Here is a 25,961-nt window from a genome sequence, read left to right as displayed (position 1 = left end):
CTTGTTCATATTTGGAACCATTTATCAAAATACGTACATCTTCTTCTGAACTAGCTCCACTCCCAGCCCCCACAATATAAATCCCACATCTTTACATCTGTCACAGAGTGTGGGGGGACACAAGGCCCTACACCCCTGGCTTCTTGCGTTTCACCATGACTCTCAGCCAGCCAGTAAAGCAGAAGGTTTATTTAGATGACAGGAACACAGTCCAAGACAGGTCTTGCAGGAACGGACAACAGGATCCTCCCCAATTAGGTCCATCTTGGGTTCCCAGGGGCACCACAGCCCCATTGGGGAATCAGAGCCCCGTCTGGGCTTCCCTCCATTCCCCAGCCACCTCCTGAAACCTCTCTCCCTCTCCCCAGCGTCTCCTTTGTTCAGCTTCCCCGGCAGGTGTGTCACCTGGCCTCTAACCCCTTCCTGGGTTCTCATGTTACATGCTCAGGTATCTTCCCTCAAGGCCAGTCTCCCATCCCCCAATGCAGACCGTCCTCCGAGGCCAACACTCCCCACTCAGCATTCAAAAACCACATTAAGAACAGTCCCAGTTCGTCACAACATCCTGTATATATATAGACTTGTTACATGAAATAATAACATCAGGACAATGTTAAGGAAACAAATGAAAATAAACTCATCGGTACAAACTAATGATTCAAGAAATAATGTGTTTCAGAGACTCTGGAATAGCGCTATTATACATCAGCCTGGATGCAAAAAATCAAGTATTAGAAAGATCTTGGTTTACATATCTTTCAACTGAGACGCACTAACTTAACTCCCATAAACTTGATCTGCTACATGCAGAAACATCGCTGCTCAAAGACTTGCAGAGGCTCCATTATTACAATAGCAGAAGGCCACCTGGAAGAATTCTGTTGATCATAGTTTGAGAACCACCGTGCGAGACAATGAATTATTCTTTTCAACCATGAACTGGTACAGTGTTGGCAGTGCAAGTTTAATCAGCAACTCCGGTGAAAAGATTTGACTGCCACCTACAGTTTGCCATAGTTAATGCATCTCAATTGAAATATATACAAAGAAAGATCACTGGAATCCTAATTTTAACATCCGGGGTGATGTATTGCCACAGTACTACAAAGTCCCAAAATATATTCTTTCCTGAATCACCAGTTTTGTTCCACGATAACTAGAATACTATATCTAGGTATGAATGCAAGATACCCAAAATATGAATGCATATGCTTAAATAGTTAGTGCCAATTTCATTTTAGAGAGTTACATCTGAAACTGGATTATAGAGGATACCATTATGTAAAAATATAAAATCCTTTTACCATTAATCTAAATATTTCCTAAACATATGTGACCACAACACAAGCAACCTAAGACACTTCACCCTTGTCTCTCAAAACTTGCACTCAGATACATAGTCTGAGATATGCTAGCCACTTACAGCTTTTTTCTATCCAGTTGGCATGATGCAAGCTTTACTAGCTGTTGTCCCAAATGCCTCTATTGGTTAATATTTCAAGGTTAAAAGGATAAAAATGCCAATGTTCTGATAAATGTTCAATATAAATACAAGGAAAATTTTAGCATTGACTTTTTACACAATAACTGCTCAAATACTCATTTGTTTCTTAAAATGAGCTCCCATCATACAGGCTCATTAGTCAGCAAAAATCAAAGGTCTGGGTTACCTATAAGCTTCCAATGATATGTATACCATTTAAATATTTGTAGCTTATGTTACATAGCTCATTAGTTCTCACTTAGCTAAGGTACACAGATATAGCTTTTAAAAATCTTTCCTCATAACTCTATTCCCCCACAACCTGGGCCAGTCCTACCCAACAGGCAGACCATGTGTCTGCTTATGGAAGCACAATTGAGTGGGTGTCAATATCCTTTCAGCTGCTCAACAGCTGAGAAATTCAGCTGGCTTCTACTCATCAGCTCCCTCCCTCTTTCCAAGTGCTCTGGAAAGCCACTTTTTCCTTCTGAATGGCTGCTCTCCAGCTGGCCCCTCCTTCCTGCCTAAGCAGTAGCTAAATGGTTGAGCAGCTGCCCCTGCAGAGCAGGCCTTTCTTCTAATGCCTACACCCCACCCTTACTGGTAGCTTTACAGTTGATCACTCCCACCCACACAGAGCCCCCAACACAGCAGAAGGGGTGGGGGGAGAGCTGAAGACCCCATTATGGGTTGAGGGAGTGAATAGGGAAAGGAGCTAGATACTTGTTAAATACATTTTAGAAAATTCCTGGATTTTCACATTTTAAAAATGACTCAAATTAGATAGTGAGGTTAACAGAATGGTAGTATGTGTGAAGGGGAGGAAACAACCACATATAGAAGTTCGTATCAAGCAGCAAAATGCCTTCGGCTGGCCCATCATTTTTCTGGCTCTTCTTTGTATTCCCTTAACTTCAAAGTTCTTCTGAAGTGCTGCCAAAAAACTGAATACAATATTCCAGGCACCGCAAAAGTCTGAACACAGACTATTACCTCCCTACTCCACAAAGTTATGCCTTTACATTGACAGCCCTCGACTTCTTACACTGCCACATGGTCCTGCAAACCTTCTAATTTGCCATCCACTATCTTCTGTAAGTCTTTCCCCCATTATTGCTTCCCACCTTTCACCCTCCCACCAGGTATGTGTGTTTCATGTTATTTTTTCCTGTATGTATTAACTTGCCTGTTCTGAAGCTGATTCCAGTTACATGGGGAAAGACCAAAAAAAAATGAAGAAAGAAGAAAACAAATGCAGTTCACAACCTCATCTCCCTCCCCAAAATGCTTAAATACATTAGAAGACAACAAAAATGTGAGAGAAGTTGAACTAACTCACAGGTACTGTCCATTGGCAGCAGACTTTCTGCTAGGAAGAGGAATATATGGGTCTTAACTTCTGAGATCTTTGTTAGCATAAGACCTACCTCTGATCTTTATCCAGAGGAAAAGCTCAAAAGTAGAGCTGGTCAGGAATTTTCTGAAACATTTTTCAATAGAAAATGCAGATTTCTATAAACTGAAACCATCTGCAGAAGACGAACAGTTTCAACAAATCTCCCGATTAAAAAAGAAAAAAGATTTTTTTCCCCCCAGAATTGTGTAAACATCACATGTTGACACTTTCCAACCAAAGTTGCATTTTGTGGATCAAAATGACTATGTTTCAAAATTTTAGTCTCTCTAGCCCAAATCCTCTCTTCTGACAGTGGCTGGTAACAGATGCTTCAGAGAGAATGAAGAAAAGAGGGTAATGTATCGAGTGAGCTACCCCATCATCCAGCAGTCAGAGGTTTAGGAACACCCAGAGCATGTGGCTGCATTCATGATCATCTTGGCTAATAGCCCTTGATGGACCTATCCTCCATGAACTTATCTAATGCTTTTCTAAAACCAGTTATATTTTTGGCCTTCATAACATCCTCTGGCAATGAGTTCCACAGGTTGACTGCGTGAAGTAGTGCTTCCTGATGGTTGCTTGAAACATTGGTTTCATTGGCTGACCCCTGCTTATGTTATGGGAAGGGGTAAATAAACACTTCCTTATTCACTTTCTCCACACTATTCATGATTTTAAAGACCTAGGTCATATCCTATATCTTTCTTGAGTGGCAATAGCTAATTTAGTTGAGATTATGTTTTCCAATGTGCATTACTTTGCATTTATCAACATTGAATTTCATCTTGCCCAGACATCCAGTTTTGTAGATCCTCTTATAACTCTTCACAGTCAGCTTTGGACTTAACTATCCTGAATAATTTTGTATCATCTGCAAGCTTTGCCACCTCACTGTTTATGAATATGTTAAACAGCACTGGTCCCTATACTAATCCTTGGGGGACCTCACTATTTATCTCTCTCCACTGTGAAAACTGAACATTTATTTCTACCCTTTGTTTCCTGTCATTAATCAGTTACTGATCCATAACAGGCCAAAACAAACAAAACCTTTCAAAATTTTGAAAATGAAATGTTCCTGTTGACTTGATACAAAAACATTTTTGGATTATCATACTGTACAAATGTGAGACTGATTTGTTGTCCTGATTTAGGACAGATTTTTTTTTTAAATTTCATGCCATTTCCCATCCAGCGCTCCCCATTAATGACAGACAAGTGGAGACATTTTGATGAAACATCAGCAATTATCATCTGACATATAGTACTAGACTGTACACAGCACATAACAACTGTGGTATGTCAATATGTCACAGCAAGATAAAAAAAACAAAACTTAAGATAGAACTTTCCAAAAACTGTAAAAAGGACAGAGCCAAAAGAAAAAATAATGCAGCAACTTTTTTAACCGAAATAATCTTATCAAGAAAGAACGAAAGAAGTTTGCCAAGGATTCTCCAACAGAAGTTTTGGATGCAATGAGTGGGTCAGAATACCAAAAATCTGTTTTTAAGTACTGGATATAACCATGCTTGAGTATTCCTGCTATATTGTCTTTTGACACAAGAAACCCCAATTTGTCTGCTAAAGGCATCTGAATAGTGCCTGCAATCTAAAGTTGCTAAAATTATGTCTTATGCAAATACTGCTGCCAAAGTCAGAGTGGTTGGTGAACATAGCCAAGTAAGCTCTAATTATGGAAGATGGGTTTCTAAAGATATTGTATGAAAATAGCTAAGCCAAATCAGAGAGCCAAGACTGGTCACAGACGTAGTAAAAACAGCATTATCAGGCTCAACACAATCCCATTTGGGGCTTCAGGTGACATGACTTCTTTCACAAGTAGCTCTGATTTGTTTTCTGGGAAACTCAGTATGGAATCTAGCCCTTAATGCCTCAACTATGGAACATAATTACAAAAGTTGTACTAATTCACTTAATAAGCACTCTCTTTGCTAGGCCAAACTGTTAACGTATTTATTGCCCAGCTGAAGCACCTGTTTGTTTTTTTATTTTAATTGCCCTTTCTTCTGTTTAATATGAAGGAATCTGGAGCTGCTGAACCAGGCACTCTTAAGAGCAAAATCGTGCCAACAGGCAACTAGAGAGATATATGTGGAAGCGCTCTTTGGAAAAATCCACCAAAAAATAGAGACACAAGATGGTCAAGCAATATCCTTTATTGGACCAACTTCTGTTAAAAGAAGATAACTATTAATAGAAGTTGGTCCAATAAAAGTATAAAACCTTTTATTAAGGCAAAAGTTACTATAAAACATTAATGTATTATATCACATGTAACTTATTCAGGATCATGTTAATATTTCAAGAACCTGGCTAAAGATTCTGGTTTGCTGGCTGAGGAGCTTGCCTCCTGTGAGTACACTAGAAAGAGTGACCACATTTCCAAATACCTGTCCGCTTTTTGATGCTTCTCTTGTGTACATACTTAGTGGGAAACCTTTTCCATTATAAAGACAGTCCATATTTTACTATACTACAATTCCACAGGAGGAGGAGGAGGGATCACATTTGTTCAATAACTTTGTGCAATTCACAGTCTAGTTGCTAACAATAAAGAAATTAATTCATCGTTCTGTTTAAAATGTATATCTTTTACAGGGGCATTAGGTAAGCAGGTCAGGGGTTAACAATAGACCATCCAAACACTGAGTAAAACTCAAACAATACTTGAAACCAAATATAGCTATGCAATAGCAATTGTTGGGTTAAAAAGAAATATAGGTCACCAAAAATAAAACATCCCCATTCATCCAGACCACCTTAGCGACTTTGGACAAATTTTCTCAATTCCTGTCACCAGGGCCCTCTCCCTTAGATACTTTAATCAATCATCAGAAATTTATCTCTATGAAATATCAAAGTGATTATTTGTTGTGGGTATTCAATTAGGACAGCTGTTCCTGTGCACTGATTTGAAATCATACCAAGAGATATGTAATAATCTTAATAATAAATAAAAGATCCCATATTCTCAATATTCTGCATTCTTATCTTTGCATAATTACAACTTCCTACAAGTTAATGCGAGAGGAATATACATTTTTATATACACATATACACACACACACAAAAATTTGTTCTTTTCCCGTGTTCTTTCTGTCTCCTCTCCACTAATTTATTTCAATAAACCATGTTGTTAGCACAGATACTGTTTCATCTCAGCTAGTATTTTATGTTCCCACTCTCCCACCAAAAACTCTACTGTACCAGGTGTAGAATAGGTACTCCAACGATCTTTTAGTTGTATTGCTTAACGTTGCTTGGAAGTGTATAATTTTGACTGAAGAGGGGGTGCAGAAGCTCACTGTGAAGGGAGGGGAGGATGAGGAGGGGGAGCGAGGGGAGCTACTGAGACCTGGAGGGAGGGTGTGGCTCCCCCTAAGAATCCTGCTCTTGCCTCTGCCCCAACCCTGGGCATGTGCAATTTTATGAAGAGGCAGAGCCCACACAGCATTTTCCAGTGTGGGGGTGTTAGCCCCCACTGACCTTCTGGTTCCATCACCTCTAATTTTTCACTTAATTATCAATATATTTTATTTATAAGTCATATAACACAATTTCTGATTTCACACACACACACACACACACACACACACACGGTATCTTGTGCTCTAGTCTGTCTCTCATTCTCTCTTAAAAAAAAAAAAACCTCTCCTGCTCTGCTCAGGAGCAACTATGGGGAGATGGGAGAAGAAAGAATGTCTGTACTTGATCAAAATTCAGAGACTTCAAAGGCTTTTTTCCCCCTACCTGAGAACCCAAACAGGCAACCATCATATGAGTAAGAAGTTTAGCTGCAAACATGGAACACCTGGCACAGAAAAGATGTGAAAGAATAGCCAAAGTGAAACCTGTGGGAACAGAAAAAAACAGGATCATTCTAAGAATCACAGACAAACATCATGTCAGATGACAAAGTGGTTTTGGAACTATTAAATAACTAAGGCCTTGATCCTGTAAAGACCTTATAAGTGTGCTTAACTTTTAGTTCCCATTGGGAATTCTCAATTGCACTTATAATTAAGCACGTGCTTAAGTTTTCACACGTTATGGGCCTAATGCACAATGTAGGGCATTTCTGTGCTTGCAATATTTTTACTTTGTTTATGTTTCGTTTCTTTAGTATCTGGAATGTTAGAACTAACCAATAGCCACAGATGCAGCAAAGGGGAATTTTCAATGTTGAAATGAATGCATGGTGCTTCGTAAAGTGCAGCATTGCTTTATGACAAACAACTGTACTAATCCTAATTCTGAATCCCATTTTCCATCTGTATTGTGTACGGACCTTTTATTCGTCAGTACTAAAATAGGGTGACAGAACTCTTCTCTTGACCCACCGTTAGTTGGTGCTACGGTCTGCTGACATACTGCAGCTGGTGTGGCTCATTAACTCCACCTTGGATATGAGGACGGTGAAGGTGGTTTTCAGAGGACAGAGGGAACAAAGATAGGGCTTTCCTCCATGATCTATTCTAGGAATAAGCAAGCTCAGGGAGGAACCTTAGGCTGAAGCTCACATTGTATTATTGTAACTGAGTTCCCAGTAAAGCCATTCCCCAGGAAGAGGGCAAGTTCGGATGTTAACCCAGGATGTGTGTGCTCTGTTGAAGACAAGGTGGGGACTCAGTTCACTCACAGGTATACGTTCTGAAAGCATGAAGTGGTGAATTATGGCACAAATACTCAGCTGTGAATTACTGCGTCACTAGCTAGTGATATCTACAAAAGAGTGTTGAGCTCAAAAGAAAACATTATAGGCCTGAGAGCCAATCTTGGGAGTCAGACAGGGTATTCCTTCAATATTCATCTTTTTTTTAATATCTGTTACTTCATTCTTAAGTAGGAAGAAAAGATTTGCTGTGAAAATTCCTTACAAATCCTAAATCTAGAGCTGCTCGTTGATCGTCTGTTTACCAGACATAAGTCTGAGTTTCACCCAAATTAACCTACTGAAGTCCATTCAACAGAAGCAACTTCAAAGAGTAAGGGAGGCAATGATAACATTTCAAGTGATTTTGAGAATAGTCTTTTATCAGAATGCAAGATCTGAACTAAATTAATTGTGTGTAACAATATTTGTTTAAATGTTTAATTGCCAGGTGACTTGCCTCTTCATTTCCTGGCAGGTACAGAAATAAAATGTATAGTTTTGTCTGTCCTTACATTCAGAATGGGAGAAGAGGCACGTACAACACATCTTTAAGGATTCAGCACATGCTTTTTTGAGGAATAGGAAGAAGGGAGTTTAGTTTTCATATTCTTAATTGGTCGATTCAAAAAATTTCCTGAGGTAAATTATATCTTAAAACTCCATCTCTATAAGGGATGATTTAAAGTATCCAAAGAGGAGATGACTTCATCAGAACAAGAGGACTGCCTCAGCCCTCCTGTAAATTTGGTTCTGAAATTTCAAACTGGGGGCATCCTTCAAGCCCACACAAACTTCCTTTTACCAGATCACTGCATTCGATATTTTTCACAGAATAGTAGATTCTTTTGATGTATTTATTATATTCAACTTCCACTGATGTGAATAGTAATTGAGAGTTCTTGAAGCATCTGGCTGTAATTACACCAAAATGTTCTTTGTGCAATGAAGCTTTCCTGTTCTCACTTAAGCTGTGAGAAGGTACAACATTTTCAGCAAAGTGCTGTTAAAGGCTTATAAAAGTTATATGTATGGAAATGGAGTTTCACTCTATCATCAGAACTCACAGAATACAGCTACCAGACTTACTCTCTCATATGGATTACTTGTGGTAACACGATGAACTGATTAACAACTCTTGAAGACAAAAAAGTATGGCAGTCCTAACGGTGGCACATTTGGAAGCTCTGCCTCTTGAATCCAAGTCCAGCAGTGGCCTGGAATTATTGTGCGGGCATTGAAGAAAGAAGACCTTAGACAGTCATTCTGAGACAGATGCAGTGCTAGTGCATGCCCAGTACTTTGTTGCTCAACTTTAGTGGAGACTAAGCAATCATTTTCACTCCTTTACAGCAAAGATGGTTCACTATGTGGAAGCCAGGAAATAATTAACAAGGATTTGAAGGGATCTTAATGCATGTCAGTTCGTTAGCATGAGTTAGGCTAGCTGTAACCCTAATGACGTGAGATTTGTAGAAGCAAGATAATGTGAGACAGAGTGAACTGTGTGAAAAGTTATTACGACCTTGCAATTCAGATAACCGAATATGCAGTCTTGCTTTTTCTAGTAGTGAGACAAATAAGATAGCAGAAAGGCTTATGTATAAACAAATGCAATTGTTTTCTCTTTACTGTCTCCATGATTGCTAGCTATTGTCTGTAACAAAGGTATAAATGCTTGTTGTAATTGTTTACCAATTGAGAGAGACCTGTCCGGGACAAGGGGCAACCCTGTTTCCTAGGACACTCCCTCCCTCTATTGTAATTACTAGAGAAAGAATAAAGTATTTGATTTTGCTGCACCCAAACAGAAAGCGAGAACTGAGTTTTTCTCCGACAACTATAATATTTTCTTCTTTAACAAGATCACACCAGTCATAAACAAAAAATAAGGCTGTATCAACTGACCTGAAATACAGATGAATCCAGAAGAGAAAAAAGCTTCATTGTATGAGGACAAGTTGTCTGTCTGGGCATACACAGCGTAAATGGACATGTGAGAACAGGAGCATTGTACGTAGTCTGAAGTGTCATCAACCACTTTGCAGAACTGACTATCAGACAACCAGCTACAGGAAAAACAAAAGATTCACAAAATCCTCATTCATGAGTGTTCATGTTGAGACTGATTTCTTAAACTAATCAGCGGCCCCTAATCCTAGAATAAACTGGTAACTGTCTAGTTTTACTTCTTACCACTGAAAGGCATTTATACAAGAGAAGAGACAACCAGCTACCTAAGCATCACTGTACATTATGCAAGTATTGAAGAATGTGAGCTTGCATATTTCTCATACTAATCAGACTCCAAAGTGACAGCACAAGTGTTACTGTAACATTCCCGTAACAACTGAAAATACCCAGGTTACTTCATGATTTTTTTTAATATTCAGTCTCTTTCAGATGCAATCATCAAAATGCATTGTCTATTTGGAATTAAATTTAAATACTGTTTCCAACTTCCTATCCTAATTGAAAAAAAAGTAAATACATTATTTGGAAAATGCATTTTTCACCAACTAATCGTCACATCCTTATCTTTCAAAGTTTCTGCAACACTGATTGGACCATGTAGCGTTCTAAAAGGTATTCTACATACTAGCTTTTATCATGCAAAATGATTTATTGCATACTGATATTCGTGTTTCAAATTTATTTAACATTCGAGTTTTATGTGGTTTTGGACCAAGTTGCTTCAGAAGTTCTTAAAAGGAATTTAGGAACTATCAGTGAGGACACTGTATCCTATTACTGTATAAATGGCTCGCTTTAGGTACTATACTAACTGCAAGTACATAATATTATCTAGTGACTAGATAAAAGGCAAACCCAATGGGTAAATCCATAGTCTGCTGCTGCCACTCCCCTAACAAAAAGTAAAAGCTTACACCAGTGAAGGAGTAGTTTAATTTGGCCATTATATTTAAAATGAAATAAAACGAAGTAGATCTTAGCAAGATTCAGACCATTAATCACTATGGGTCATATACTCGCTGCGTGGTGTGACAAGGAGCAAACACATGCTAACCAAAGTGGGACCAGCGAACAAACAAGAAAAAGAACACCAGCTCTGCAGTGTCATGGTATGGAGAAAGTGAGAACGTAAGCAGTATGTATATCAGCTGGCAGTTTCTCTTAGCCTTGCGTTTCTTCCAGAAGACAGACTGAAGAAGGTACAGTAGACACATCAAGGATTGGTCCTGAAGGACTTGGCACAGGTTCTGGAATCAACGACCCTAAGCTCTTAGACAGGGCCGTCCCTAAGGGTGTGTGTGGCCCAGGACATAGGCGCTGAGATTCTAATCTGCCAGGGGGTGCTCTTCCCTGGCTCTGCCCATGCGCCACCCCCACTCCACCCCTGACCCCAAAGCCCCACCCCCGCCCCACCCCTTCCCTTGAGCGCGCTGTACCTTGCTCTTCCCTCCTGTCCCCCAGCATCTCCTGACACTGCGAAACATCTGATCCGTGGTTGGCGCTGAGAGGGAGAGGGAGGCGCTGATTGGTGGGGACCACCAGCGGGCAGGAGGCACTGGGGGGAGGGGGAGGTTCTGGTAGGGGGGCTCCTCCTTGCCCCCCACCTGCTATTTGCCTCCCCGTTCGCCTCCTCACCCCGCTCGCCCACCCGCCTCCCACCTCACCTCCCTGCCACCTCCTGCAGGGCCCCCCAAAGTGCAGGCTCTGCGGCAGTCACCCCAATTCACCGTACCCACGGGTCATCTCTACTCTTAGATGAAGAGAGTGTTCCGGGGAGTGCCTCCTCTCAGAGTCCACCCCAAAATTTTTTGCCTTTAGGAGGCTTTGATACTTACAATCTTGCCGAGTGAGGTACCGAGTTCCCACAAGTCTTGTGCCTCTTCCTCAGCACCAGTGACAGTGAATAAGCAGCTGACTCAGATAACTCAGGCGGAGCACTCCGCACAGAAGCTCTGCACAGAGCACTCCGCACAGACCCTGTGTCCATTCTGAATGGGATGGAGCCAAAGGTGGATGGAGCACTGCCTCCACAAGAAGACACTTAAGCCTGGCCATTCTGTCCCTTTTTGAGCAAGGCTTACCTCCTTGTCTCTTACACAGACTCCCCCAAGCATGTTAGACAGCTGGGTTGTGGGTCACTCACTGGCATCAGTTTGCTATACCAACAACATGATTTAAGCCCCAGAGACTGAGGCATGGCTTCAGTAGCAGTAGTGGTACTGAAATTTAAACTGGTCAGACTAAAGACCTTAAAACTAAAACTTTTGAACTAACATTACCTAACTATGACTAAAGCTCCAACTATTTCTAAGAAAACGGGTATAATTTACAAAGGAATCAGGGAAGAACTTGCAGTAGCAAGACTGAAATCACGTTATCAATCCTTATGGGTGGTAAGAAGAACTGAGGAGGGCTGGGGATGGTTCCACCCTTTATAACTGCACGCAGTGGCACGCGGCAGCAGAAGGTGCTCGAGCCACCCGATAGGTATCACTGAGGGAAAAAATCCCCAGCAACCGTGTGCAAGGCATGCACTCACCTATAAAGCACTAAACATGTGCAACCACTCAAAGAACAGTACTGAGTTACGTATTCATTAATAGCTCCATTTTTATAAACCAACATAACCAAATATTTAGCTTTAGCAGATTCTTTCTGAGAATAAGTATGGGTACATGAGAGATGTGGACTGTATTCCCAATTTCTGTAGCTTCTCAGTGGGGTTTGAGCTCTTGCTCATTTATAGGAACTATAAAGGACACAGAATAATTAATACCAGAGCAATAAAGAAACTGAAATGTATGGTCTCCCAGCTCTCAGCCCAGTGCACCTTCCCATAAACTAATGGCCGTTTTCCTGAAGAAAAACAGACAAAATGGCTCCCCATCTCCTATGTCCCCCCCACAACAATTCTTTGTGGCATGGATGGAACAAGACATCAGGGTGTTGCATGTGCAGTGCTAATGGAGTGGTCAGGATTTTTGACAGCAAGCTAGGAACAAATTATACTGAGCAAAATACAAATAGGAGTTGAAAATTTCGACCAAATTTGAATGGGTTTTCATAAACCATCAAAAGATACTTCTCTGTCCCCTTGTCAAGTTTTAAGTTCTTGCAGCAAACCATGGAGTAGCTAGAACTCTTAAAAAAATGAAAAGTATAAGCCAACCTGAACATAGTTACCCCATACATATGTACACACAGATTTATTATGGAAACTGAAAAGCTAAACTGTGATTTATAAAATGTACCTTTCTGCAGCCTGATTCCAAAGGAGGCACAGAGATTTACGTGGAACAATCCGACTGTCTGCAGAATAAATCCGGTAGATAACTTCATTGTTGTCTTTCAATGGATATGAACTCTGACCCTTCAAACTCATTGAAAAAATCTAAAACAGAATAAACAAGGTAAATATGTATTCAAAATTAAAATTCAGTGGTCAATGCATAAATATAATTACACCATATCTATATGCACAGACACACACTATGATACACTACAGATATTAAACATCTTTTGACCAAAGATTAATAACTGAAACTTACATTCAAATCCCATAAAAAGAAGCTGCTGCATTTTCATACCTTGTTCTTTAGGGCAGTTCTTTTATCACCAGTTATAAACCACTGTTGGCTGCTGTATTCTGTAAACTGTACAAATTTACAGTTCTCATCTCTAGGAGGGGAGGAGGCAATGGAGACCTCCAACAGGCGCTCAGGAAATCTGATTGAATCCCCGTCTTTTCCATCAAATTTGTGTCCATTGATTTGCTGAGGGTACCAGTGGTGGGCCATTATTGCAATGTATGGGCAGCTGTCAAGGATGGTTTTGCCTCTGTTGAACAAAAAAAAAAAGAGAGAGAGAGAGAGGGAGATTCGATAAGTGGAACAGTCATTTATCCATTCATTACAGGGAGTGTAGTGACTCCTGTAGTTAGGATACACTTTATAATGAAAGTTTTAAAATTTCATTCTTTTAAAATAGGAGCTCTATTGCCTCTATGGTTTGTAGCAGGACTCTGATGTTTGACAGAAGGGAAGCCACGGGGCCAGTGAGGTGCTTTTTGATGTCCTCAGGAAAATCAAATTCAGAAAGGGACAGATTATAAATTTCCCTTCTGTATTTTGCTCAATACAGCTTGCTGTTGAAACCCGTCCACATTCCACTGGCATTCCACATTCAGCTGAACCTACAGACGGGTCACAGACAAAATGGATGCTCCTGTTTTTCACCCTTTAGCCTAGAACAAGGTGCACTGGACTGGGAACAAGAAGCCCATGAGCTCTAAGCTCACTTATTCTACTAACTAGTATTAGTAAGTCTGTGCCCTTCATAACCCTTTCATCAACAGGTCTCAAAGCACTTTACAAAGGAGGTCAGTATCACTAGCCCCATTTTACAGATGGCAAAATTGATCTGTATATGGTAACATACTATTTTTTCCACAGGACTGTCCCTTTTTCAGTGCACAGCATAGATGAGCCTGGTCCTACATGGTACTGCAGCTGAGGGGGCAAGGTATCTTGTAGAATTAGGCCACAAATCTCCTGACTCTTAGTCCCATGCCTTCCATATATAACAGTATCCTGTACAATGTATTCTATTCTACAGTAATAGTCCAAAATTCTATGTCCTACTATGGTATCACTGCAGTGCTTTGAGGGTACACCGTAGAATGGTGTACATCTTTGTATATTGGTAATACACCAAGGCAAGTCCTCATCAGATTTACTCTGAATGTACACTCCTGTCTAATATATGCTAGGCCTATGGCAGTCTATTGTCAGATATTTCTACCATATTCTGTAAATTAAAGATTATTTACTTTTCACCAGGTGATCCACATATTACTCCAGTCAAGAGGGAAAAGGCAAACTTCTCAGTAACTTCAGCAAGCAGACTGTAGCCCTGTGTATCCTTGCGCTTTGGGCTAGCAAGTGCACAGAGTATCTCATAGAAAAGATTTCGGCTTTTATCAGTGAGCATCTGTTTTTCACCTTCAACCATTACCTAACATGGGAAAGTAAATGGTATCACTTCAGGATTATAAAAACAACCATTCCTTGATTTTCAAGAACTAGTATTTATGACAATACCAAAACTATGTCAGGAAGATAAATTAAATTAAATATTTAAATTACTTGACTACATTTATATACTGAGAAATGTCATCAAAAGTGGAAAGTTAATTGATAAAATCTTAGGCCCCAATCCTGATAAAATCTCAGGGATCTGACTATATGGAACTCATTATAAGACTGGAGTTGTAGACTGTCTGAGAATTATTTCTCAAGCCCAGCATTACAGAAATTTAGATACAGAAGGACAACCTTAGAAACACACTTGAAATAGAAATTCATTGGTTCTTAACAAATTATACAATTGTGTCTCATGTATTGTTTTGTTTTCAGTAACTTTCATTTGATTTTGCAGTACAGCATTTTATTGCTTTGATATACTCAGTTTTTTACATGTAATTTCATTAATTGTAATAAAGGCAGATTTTCTACTTGCCAGTATGAATTAAAAAGTAAATGCTGCTAATTAGGTTCTCTTATCGTGAGCCCACTTTTAGTAAAATTTTCAATTTTCTCTTGTTTTAGTTCTGAAGTTTTCATTTTTCCCCACCAAGATATAGGACATAGTCTATTGTCAAATGTATATAATAAAAACATGCTCAGTAAGAGGAGTTAGATTAGTGAGGAATTGTGTGGAATTTACAGTTCTTTAAAAAATTCTTAACTAAGCAAAACCTCATTTCAATAGCGCTCTAACCACTCCTATTCCCAAAATGCCACCATTGCATGCAATTGAGTGTTGTCTTTAGTCAGTATTATTGTACTATTTTGAGTCTCGGAGCTAGATTCTTTGGTACATTCTGGCCCCTGTGCACTACTCTGGAGGTAGAAAGGGGCCAGAAAGCAGCCGAACCTGGCCAGCGAAGAAAACCCACCTCTTGAGGGAAACACTTATCTAGTGCAGTGCCAAAATATTCAGCTCCTATGTCAACCTACCACTCCAAGACCTAGTGTAAAGAAGAGGGGATTGCAGAGGGCATGACAGAGGCATGGTGTTCTCTGGCAGTCCCCAGCTGGTGTACTGTCCCTGGGGAACCATAGTGGTGGTTAGAGTAGCTCATAGGCCAGCACAGATCTACCCTGAGAATCAAGAAGCCATAGTAAGCTCTGTGATGCCACTGCACCAAGGGGGAAACTTGGCTTTGCAGAGTATCTGAGCCTTAATATGTAATTTAATTCTTAGGCTGCATTTTAGCCTTTGTGCTTGGTTTTTAATTCCTGGTAGGCATTATTATTAGTCTAATTGCAGACAGGCGGACTCTTTCCTGACTCCTGGAATCCTTTACCAAGGATTCCGCTAGTTCTGTTTTTAGAACTGCAGCACTGTGTGTCTCAAAGGATCACTACTGCTGATTATCATTTTGATATGTTCACAACCCATAAGAGTTATTACATCCTCATGAAAGTCGTTAGTCATTTTGGAAGAGGCACATGAATATTTACCTTATCTATTATGTGCATCACAGCAGTGAGCTGTTCTTCTGTAGTTTCTGTGGAAATTTTGACATTTAAGTTCTGGAGGACCCTGTTCAAAATGATATCATCAAGTGGCTGGTACAGTTGGTCAGCCAGCCCCCAGACTGATTGGGCGTCTGAATCAGAGACAATTGTGATGTTGGCAATACCATATGCATCATCTACTCTGGCACCCCCTGTGGGGTTAGAAAGAACAACCTGGAAACGCTTAGGAAATGGATTTAAGGATCCCGTCTCTGGAGTCAGCATTACATCCAGTACAGCATTTCTCTGTCCAGGTTCAAAAGTCAGTATGCCCTCAGATCTGGCAAAATCCTGTCCTGAAATAGCTGGTGATATGAAGGTGCGACCAACAGCTTCAGGTCTTTTCAGCTCCTGGAAACCAAACAAAGGAATTCTAGGCAACATCATCATAATGCAGTGTGTTTAAAAGTAAGTGCACTTAAATGGGTAAAATCCATTTTTTCTTTAAAATGTAAATATAACCTGTTAAAATTAAATTCTTATTTGGTAATAATCTGGAATATCCTCCCCACATACATTCTGTATTGAACCAAAATGGTTTAAGGTAAGAGACTTTGTGATGGGGTCTGCGATAAATTGGGAGGAGGGAGAAATAAGTAAAACAGTCTCTCAGTTCTCACAGACCTTTGTTATTAATCAAGGAAGTGAAAACTTGAATGCTGTTGAATACATCAGTGACCTGGGACAAAGGGCTTCAGGGGTTATAGCTATTAGAAAAGACTACGTAAGGTAACGTTTATGGTCAATGAGAAGAGCAGGACTAATTCTACAGCTTCTGCTCACCAGCAGCTCCTGGTGACTTCAACAGGTGCTAATCATATTCAGTGGCTGTAGAACAAGGCCACTCAATTAAAGGGAGAGGTAGATGTTGTATATAGGTAAACACCAAAAAGCTTGAGGTACAATTGAGGTAAATGAAATTCTGAGAGCATACTAAAGAAGGATGATTCTAGACAACTGCCAGAGGGGATATCAAACTCCAAACCAAAAGGCACAAACTTAAATTACAGGCTAGTCACAAAAGGAATCTAGGAGACATTTTGAATAAGGTAATTAAGGTGTCAGATTAATTTTTCTCAGGCAGAAATAGACATATTAACATGTTCAATAAATGTTAGGCAAATCCTGGACCAGCTTGTGAATGATACACCGGGGGCACTAGAGCAGGTTTCAGATCTATGCACTTCCCATTCCTCAGATCTACCGTTCCTGTCCCTGGCTCCTCCAACCCTCCATACCCAGTGTACACTGCCAGGCAGGAAGCAGAACTCTATGGTGCTCTAAGGGGTTTCCCCCACATTGTACAAGGTCCTCAATCCTGTCTTCTCTCTTTCTACCACAGAAACCCACTAGGATCATAGCAGCCTCTCTGGCCACGAAGAAGGGAGTAGTATTTTTTTTTTAATTTTAATTGATTTTTGAAAGCATCTCAACAATGCCTAGCATGAGGAGGTCGTGGTCCTGATTGGAGCCTCCGGGTTTTCCTATAATAAAAATAACAATTCTCTATGGTGTTTATCCCTGCAGTATATGAGCCCCTCACAGACCATGTATTTATCTTCACAATGCCCCAGGGAGGAGGGAAGAATTATCCACATTTTACAGAGGGCAAATAGATGCACAGAGAACAGGAAGCTGTGTCAGAACCAGAAATTGAACCATGATCACCTGAGTTCCAGTTCAATGGTTTATCCACAAGACTATTCTTCTTTTACCTTTATCATAGAAATATTACAGAATACAAATGCAAGTCAGATATGTGTCCAGCTTTAGGAGATACATGGACTCATTTCCTCTTGAAATATTACAGTTTTACCTATCATCGGGTATACAGAATTTTTATTATTTTTTAATTTGCTTTTTTGCCACATGCCATAACCTTCATTTCTAGATCCGATACATAATAAGCCTTGCTTAAGTAGAAACTAGTTTTCTGGACTACTATTCAAGTTCATAACACAATAGAGCTTTGGGATTATCTATTGATCATCACACAAAAGACTCCTTCAGGCAACCCTCAAAATGGCTCCTCCTATGCAAAAGAAAGGATTTTTAATGTCAGCTATTAGATCCCTTCTGAGTACTGCTAGTGCTGACTAATTAAATACTTTTACTGGGTAACTAGAACATTTTCATTTCACTAAACAGCTTATTGTAAATCAACGTGGTTTCTTATGTGTGCAGACTTGCTCTGGAAACAAGTCATCATCTTTGCCAATTACTGACAGAAGTGACTGTTTATTTGCCCCTTCCAACTGGGTTCCCAGAATCAGCAGGAAGCAGGGAAATAAGCGGTGATAAAAATTAATAGCACCAAGCAAAGGAAATATAAAGAAATTGTGGGAATGAGACAAACATCTATTTCCAGTGAACTCCTCCTCCTCCCTGCCTCCCCCTTGACTTCCTCTCTCAGAGTTTTTTCCTCACACTTTGGTACTCTGTCATGCTCAATACCCCAGATTGTACAGCAGTTGTGTTACCATACATGCCAAAACAGGCAAGCTACCTATATTAGCCTAAGCATACTGTATGTGATGAGAAGTGATACTGCCATTCCTTCTCCATTTACCAGCTTCATGATTGGGGATCCATGTTCTTTTTCCTAGCAAGAATCTGAAAACCTGCAACCATACACTTTAACTAAAGTACACTGAGCAGCTACTGTACAACAAACCCATGGCAACACAGGGATACACAATTGCTATAGTTAAACCTGACACACATGCAGCATGAAATAAAACTCAAAGCCTTTTCTTAAACGAAAGGAAAGGAAAGTTCACCAGCCAATGCATAATAATACTTCAGTATGAGAACACTTCTTTACAATAATGCTTCTACGCCCAATACTCGGCCTAAGTAGTCAGGCCAAGTGCTAAGCAGATGCAACAGGAAAAAACTAGGGGAAATCCTCCCCCCAGCCCATGGGCTGGCTGTGGATCCACAGAGGAGCAGGAACTGTGCCTAGATAACTGTACAATGTTGTGCATAGTACCTGTCACTTGAGCTAAAGGAGACTCTCCATCAGCTGTCAGCAGTAATAGGGTTATTATTATTTTTGAGACAACAGACCAGCAACTAGTATAAGGCTATATGATGAACACACCAACAAATGCATAGAACTGATATAATCTATTGGAGAAATAGACTAGCAGTATGTTTTTGCAGTTCATAAAAGAATTGCTGCCCCAATAAAAAAAATAGATACTTTCTAAGGTCAATGGTTCAAGAATATTGCCTGGACTTAAGTAACTGTAACCAACTGAGATATGGATTAGACTTCTATGAAAATGCCCTCTCTTTTCTTTTAAATATTCTATGGACATAATAGAGGAAATCACACAAGTTTGGTAGGATACAAACGATTATACCTGCTGTAGCAGAATCCACATTTTAAAGGGAGGAGGCTAAAGCCTAGGAAAAGCTTTAACAGGGAGTTCAAGTGGTGATCACCTATTTAATACTTCAGGATGACCATAGTTCTTGAGGTTATTGGAAGTACCCTGCACAAAATTACTTTTGGTAAACTGATCAAAGTGAGATGATTTTAGTAATAGGAAACAAAATATGTTAGACTTATCTAAGTAATGACCGCTGCTGTAAACATGTGTAACTTGAGCTTTTCCTAGATAAAGTAAACCAGGGCTAAACTTACTTGCTTATGCTTTAGAGAATAAATGAGGATATTATACACAGTCTTACCTGCATATTATAATTAACTGAGATGGTTAATGCTGTACTGGAGTCTCTAACCACCTGCAAACTGATTAAAGTGGTCTTTTTATTAGCCACAGCCAGACGAGATCCCACAGCAAAATATACTAGGCCATGAGGAGCATCACTTTCTGGAACAGTTATGTAGGCAAATCTGGCACTGCTGTTCAATGCTGCTCCTGAGCTTACTTCATACAACTCAACAAAAAAATAAGTTTCAAATTCAGGTACCTGTAAACAAGTGAGAATTCAAGATCATTATAATGTCCACTGATTCCAACAGGAGTAGTCAGTAAAGAATAAATTCCATCCTTTTTGAAAAAGTTCTCCTGTTATTATACAGTCTCCCCATTGAATTACTCATTGGCTTCAAAGATATTATAAGGCACATAAAGTACTACCCCAAAAGGGATAACATTTCAGCGAACACCAGTATGGAACAAGCAGGGGAAGAGTCTTATGGTCTTTCACATATAATCTCACACAATAGCCTAACAACATATAGTATACATATGATGTGCCTCTGGGATGCTGTGAATCATAAGTCAAATTTTCAAATTTATGGAATGACACAAGGTGTACATTTGTGCAGAATTTGTCTCTTTAATTCCCTTTTGCACCTGCAAAAAATATGCACAAACATGTGCACAATGAATTTCAAGTAGAAAATTTGCATACCTGTGTAAGTACAGGTTTTTGCCCCTGCCATTAATTGTGACTATCTTTTGAAGGTGGAACTCAGGTCTCAAGCATTGAAAAAAATTGACGTGTCTGTAGCGTTTGTATTAGTGTGAATGAACCTCAAAAGGTTCAAAAGTTTGGCTAAGCATTTTCACAACTCTTAAGTCTGGAAAACTAGGCTGAAAATATCATGAGACAGGCTCTTCTATGAGACTTTTGGTACTTCCTAGTTCTAGTCAGTCTGGAAATACAGAATGCTGTATTTCAATGGTCATACACCAGAGAATTTGATCATGCAATTCCCAAATGTTATTTTTCAACATTTTACTGAATACAGTATAGCAAGTAATTGATTTTCTAAACAAAATAAGAAATAGGATAATTATTTCTTATTTTGTTTAGAAAATCAATTAGGCTAGATTTTCAATAGGGCCTCCACGTGGTCTCTGATTTTTACCCAAAATCAAATGCGAGTACAAATGATATAATGAAGATGTCTAACTTCCTGATTTTGCATCCACAAATCAGTTTGTTAGATATCTAAATATCATTTACATCTGTTAATTTAGGCAGGCATGAAGCTGCAGACATAAAGATAGAGGTCATTTTTGAAAATGTAGCCCTGGACAAGCAAAACCAAAGCAGCTCATTAAAAAACTAAACTAAACAAAACAGCTTCCTTTCCAATTAATGAAGGGTGAGCACTGAAGACACTGTAACTTAGGCCTTGTTTTTAAATTCTGGCATTTTTGTAAATACTAGCTTATTTCTTAGCCAAAACAGGATCCAATTGTTAATTGGCAGAGTCAATACAGTTGAGGTTGAACTAGACACAGTAGCTGCCAGGTGCTGCAGCGTTCAAACTTCCCAGAAGATCTTGAAAGTGACAGTGGACCTGTATCATATTTATGTTCATTTATAATGAAAAAAATCCTTTAGAACTTTTTTTCATATGAAAGGATAGGGCATATAATTGGGGTATTGTAATCAGAGCAGGTGATGGCTCTCTACACTATATGATCTTGTTATTGTTATATAGGTCTTATTGCTTCCATAACCAATCAGATCAATCTTTGAGACCAGGCAGGTTTAAGATCCCAATTTATTGAAATACTGCCTTAGTTATCACAGTCATGCAACATATTAGGTCCTAATTCAGCAACACACTTTACCTGAAGCACTTGACTGATCCTATAATGTTCATTAAAGAACATGTTTCAGTCCCATTGGCTTAAATAAGACATAAATTTGCTTACATATTTTGCTGATGGGATTACTCAGGTCACATGGTTAAAGTGAAGTACATATTAAGTGCTTTGGTGAAACAAATATTTAATGTGTGAAGGGTAAAAGCCCATTTGTACTGAATACTTATTTCACTGAAGTGACTGCAACCTACTTTACCTTATAATTCCTGTATGGCTTCAATAACTGCAGCCTTCTTTAGGGCCAAACACTCAACCCCTTCCCCAGTTTTTAATTAGCCATTCTTGAGGCAAAGCAGGAATTAAAGAAAATGGGAATTTGTGCAGGACCGAGAAGAAATTGAGTAAGGACCTGCAGATGTGGCCCTGGATTTTAAGTTCTCTCAATCAGGGCCTATGGGGTTTTTATATTTGTAAGTAAGTCATTATGCTATATAAATATTAATAAACTACTCACATGATCAGGTTTTATTTCAACAGAGATGTTGCATATTGTTTGACCTGCCATGCAGGTGGTAACCCCTAACACAGCCAACAGTTCATTTGCCAGGTTTACTCCATCCTTCCGAAGGACAACAGATGTTTTATTAAAGGTCACCCGCCAAAAGATCTTCACATCTTCAAAAGCCCTATGAGCAAAGCAAAGCAGTATAAATGCATTGAAGATGGCAACTATTGCTTCAGGGAAGCTAAACCACATAGACACATTCATTTTTTATTATTAATAAAAATTTACCACTGGAAAACAAAATGCTTTCAGAAGAAAAAATATTTTTCTTTTTGTTGTATGTTATTTCCTCTGAAATTAGCTATATTAATAAAAGTCACAAGAGCAATGTCAGCCAGTTATTGGGAAGCAAGCTAGATCCAGGTCTCGGCAAGTCACTTAAGTCAGCAAGTTACTTACGTATGTGCTTAATTGAGGTCATGGAACTACTCATGTGGTTAAAGTTAAGCATATGTTTAAGTACTTTGCTGAACAGGGATCCTAGATTGTAAGCATTTTGAAACAGGGACTTACTTTCATATGTGTTTGAAAATCACCTAGCATATTTGAGTGTGTGTGTAATATGTAAAAAGTATACATACAGTGTGTGGCAATACATAAATATATATTGGTACACATGTATCTTATTAAATACTCATATTACTACTCAGACCTACTGTATAATAGCCAAGAAGATCATAAGTTTCAGAGACATTTTTAGCCAACTAAGCAATTAATCTTAAGTGTGAGTACATATAGCAAGGAAATTAATTTCTCATCTCAGTTATTATGTGTCTTAGGTAGATATTTAATTCTTGTTTCTGTTTAGTACCAGTACACTAACAATCACATTTTAAATTTATGAAGAAAGTTTGCCAAATTACAATAAACTATTAGAGCAGCTGAAAGTCAAAGATTTATTATAAAATTCCATGATAACCACTTCTGCTAACAGCAGCATCCTTGATTTCAACACAGCACATTACAGCATGTGGGGACAGCACTTTTATCAGCCGTTGCCTGCACCTGTTTGGTTGCCTTGTGACAATCAGCTGCACCTCCCTGTTTTCAGAATCTTCATCAAGCACAAGGCCACTTTGTACCTCTGCACTGAATCCCAAAATGCCATTTTGAAGATCATTGCCTGTATGAGAAACAGTCCAACAAACTGATTAGGAAGCAAATAAAGTTGAGAATAAGTTGTACATATTTAATGCAGAAAGAATTTCTTAAAATGAAAAACATACACAAGGTATGATATAAAGTACACGAAGAGCCAAATTTTCAAAGGGAACAAAGGCTGTCACCACAAAAGTCTCCTTCAAACATATAAAAACCCTCATGTGTTCCTACATTTATCTAGTAACCCAACTGAAATTTTTACATTTTAATTTTGCAGACTGTCTTTTAACTGTGAAAATAGCTCATTTGGAAAGGCAATTTATGGTCAGATGCCTAGCATCTTCTGTGCAGGTAAACTGAAATCTTCAGAAGCATTTGGGTTTTTCTAACTCTGCTCCCATTGACTTCAGTGGGTCCAGTGCCAGGCCAGCATTAATTACTCTTGAAAATCTCACCCATAAAGTCCTTACAGAATAGGCCCACTCTGAATAACTGCTGTCCATCACAATCATTTAAAAATGCATTAGCGCTAAAGGATCCCCCCATAATGATAGCATTACTCTACACTGGGGACGAAAGAGCCTGTTCTTTTAATAAAGTCAGCTAGTAAGAGACTTCCAATCTGGTTCAGACACAGCATGTGTGTCACCTTTCTTCCCCTCAGCATTGTTTCTTGACCTTATTACCTGTGCTCATTTAATTTAGATCATAAGCTTAGCACATCACACATACCAATGTCACTATATAATTAATTTCTTAAAAACAATCTACATGCATGCAATTATGTGACTAACTTGCACATGCATGCAAACTGTTATTTACATGTACAACTGCAGTCACTATGAATGTAAAAGAAGCATGTAATTGCACACACATTTGACATTCTGTTCCTGGATATGTTTTTCTGGTAGCTTTTCTGGTACATTCTTCCAAGGACACAATTTGGTCGTTAATCCCTAAGAGCCATTTTGTAATATTAAAAGTATTTTGCTTGATTTGAATTTCCAAAGTACTTGTTATCACTGCTGTTATCCTGTCAAACCACCTACATTATATGCTCTATAAAAACAACTTGGAATCAGAGTGCTTTCAACTCAATAAACAATTCATAAGATTCATATTTCAAAAGATCTCTGTGCAAACTATATGGGAAAATGTTATGGTAGCTATTCACAAATTAAAGTAAACCAGAGTTCTGGTATTAACCTCTGGCATTAGGATGCAATCACTGAGAGAGAAAAGCTCTTAGCTAATTATCAGATTTAATCTACAATAATCATTATGGCCCATCTGCTACCCTACACTTCCAGAAGCAGAGAAGGACCAAAAGAAGGTGGGGAGTTCCCGCACCACAGATTCCCCCTTTGTTTAAACCTTGCAGAAATTACTTCAGAGATTAGAGAGGCAATGGGTCAATGGGAGGAAAGTCAAGGTCAGAGGAACAGACACTGTCTGCACTAATGCCTCCTCTCAGTGGGGACATAGTATGTGCCAAGTAAAATACCCCAGGAATAGGGGTTGGGCAGCATCCAGCAGGTGAGTCAATGACAGTTTGGGTCATGAAAAATGCACATTGCCAAAGGAAGAAAGGTGGGATTTGACAGGCAGTAGAGACATAAAGCCTCCGCACATCTGCAAACTCTCGAGGTTTAGGAGCAAAATATCCTGCATATCTCATGGAAAGAAATCCCAACCTTAATGGAATTTGCCAGAGGAACTCAGAGTTAGACAGCTTTATATGTTAAATTATATTGCATTTATGCATTGAATCTCTGAAAACAAGAATATTACCTGTGATAATTATTGTTGCAAAAGCTGCAAACCCATATTCATCCTTTCCCTCCACAATCTGAGCTCCACCTTGAGGGTCTGAGAGGAAAACATAGAAGAATTCTTGCCCTTCGGGCTCATCATCATCAAGAATTCTGATAGACACTTTGCTTTCTTTCTCTCTATCCAGCAGTGTCACAGATATAATCTGTTCCTCAAAGTCCATCCCTTCAGTCGCCCATGTCAGGTTAGAATTTCCATACACATTCTCAAAAGGAAGTTCATCTACCCTACTCTGTGCACTCACTCCACCAAAGGTTTTAACAGTTACTTTGACATCACCAGCAAAGCCCTGGGTCCTTTTGATATTAAGTATCACTGTGTTGGGTGTACTATTGTTTGTGTCTTCCTTTGTATAAATAAATCCTGGCCCAAGACTCATGATTCCATGAACAATATCACTGGCCAATACCGTAATTGCTGCAACACTAAAATCTGGATTCAAACGTGGATTCCTATTAGGATTAAATTTTTCAATGGCCAAAACTTCAACTGAAGTTAACTTTACAAAAAATACTTCATCCATCTCAGAAATTGTGTCATCGATGATTGATATTTCAACTACATCCTCTGCCTGAAAATGTCCAAACACAAGCTCTCCATTTTGAACAGGTCCAAAGTCTTCTAATGGTTTGGCACTTCCTGCAATAGTCTGATAGGCCAATTTAGTGAGGTTGCTTTGGAAACCAAACAATCTTTGGACATGCAATCTGATCACCTGCACATCTTCTTCAACTGAAACATGTCTTGAGTTAGGGGAAAATTGGAAGACACCCATTGGCTCAATTTCAGCTACTGTGAATCCTGATCTGA

General features: G+C 39.2%; 1 protein-coding gene across 1 annotated transcript in view; it reads right to left on the bottom strand.

Moving 5' to 3' along the window:
- Positions 1 to 25,961, bottom strand: part of ADGRV1 (adhesion G protein-coupled receptor V1) — a 421,267-nt gene that overhangs the window by 219,306 nt on the left and 176,000 nt on the right. Inside the window, exons 76-85 of the mRNA XM_045021061.1 lie at positions 25,110 to 25,957; positions 23,223 to 23,340; positions 22,167 to 22,338; positions 19,812 to 20,054; positions 16,056 to 16,463; positions 14,360 to 14,544; positions 13,119 to 13,368; positions 12,783 to 12,922; positions 9,466 to 9,626; positions 6,657 to 6,757 (exon numbers count right to left, since the gene is read on the bottom strand). Of these exons, the coding sequence (XP_044876996.1) occupies positions 6,657 to 6,757; positions 9,466 to 9,626; positions 12,783 to 12,922; positions 13,119 to 13,368; positions 14,360 to 14,544; positions 16,056 to 16,463; positions 19,812 to 20,054; positions 22,167 to 22,338; positions 23,223 to 23,340; positions 25,110 to 25,957 (2,626 nt within the window). The remainder of the gene's footprint in view (positions 1 to 6,656; positions 6,758 to 9,465; positions 9,627 to 12,782; positions 12,923 to 13,118; positions 13,369 to 14,359; positions 14,545 to 16,055; positions 16,464 to 19,811; positions 20,055 to 22,166; positions 22,339 to 23,222; positions 23,341 to 25,109; positions 25,958 to 25,961) is intronic.

The sequence above is a fragment of the Mauremys mutica genome, chromosome 6 (genome assembly GCF_020497125.1).
Source record: "Mauremys mutica isolate MM-2020 ecotype Southern chromosome 6, ASM2049712v1, whole genome shotgun sequence".
Classification (NCBI taxonomy): Eukaryota; Metazoa; Chordata; order Testudines; family Geoemydidae; genus Mauremys; species Mauremys mutica.
This window is presented reverse-complemented; position numbering and strand designations above follow the sequence as displayed.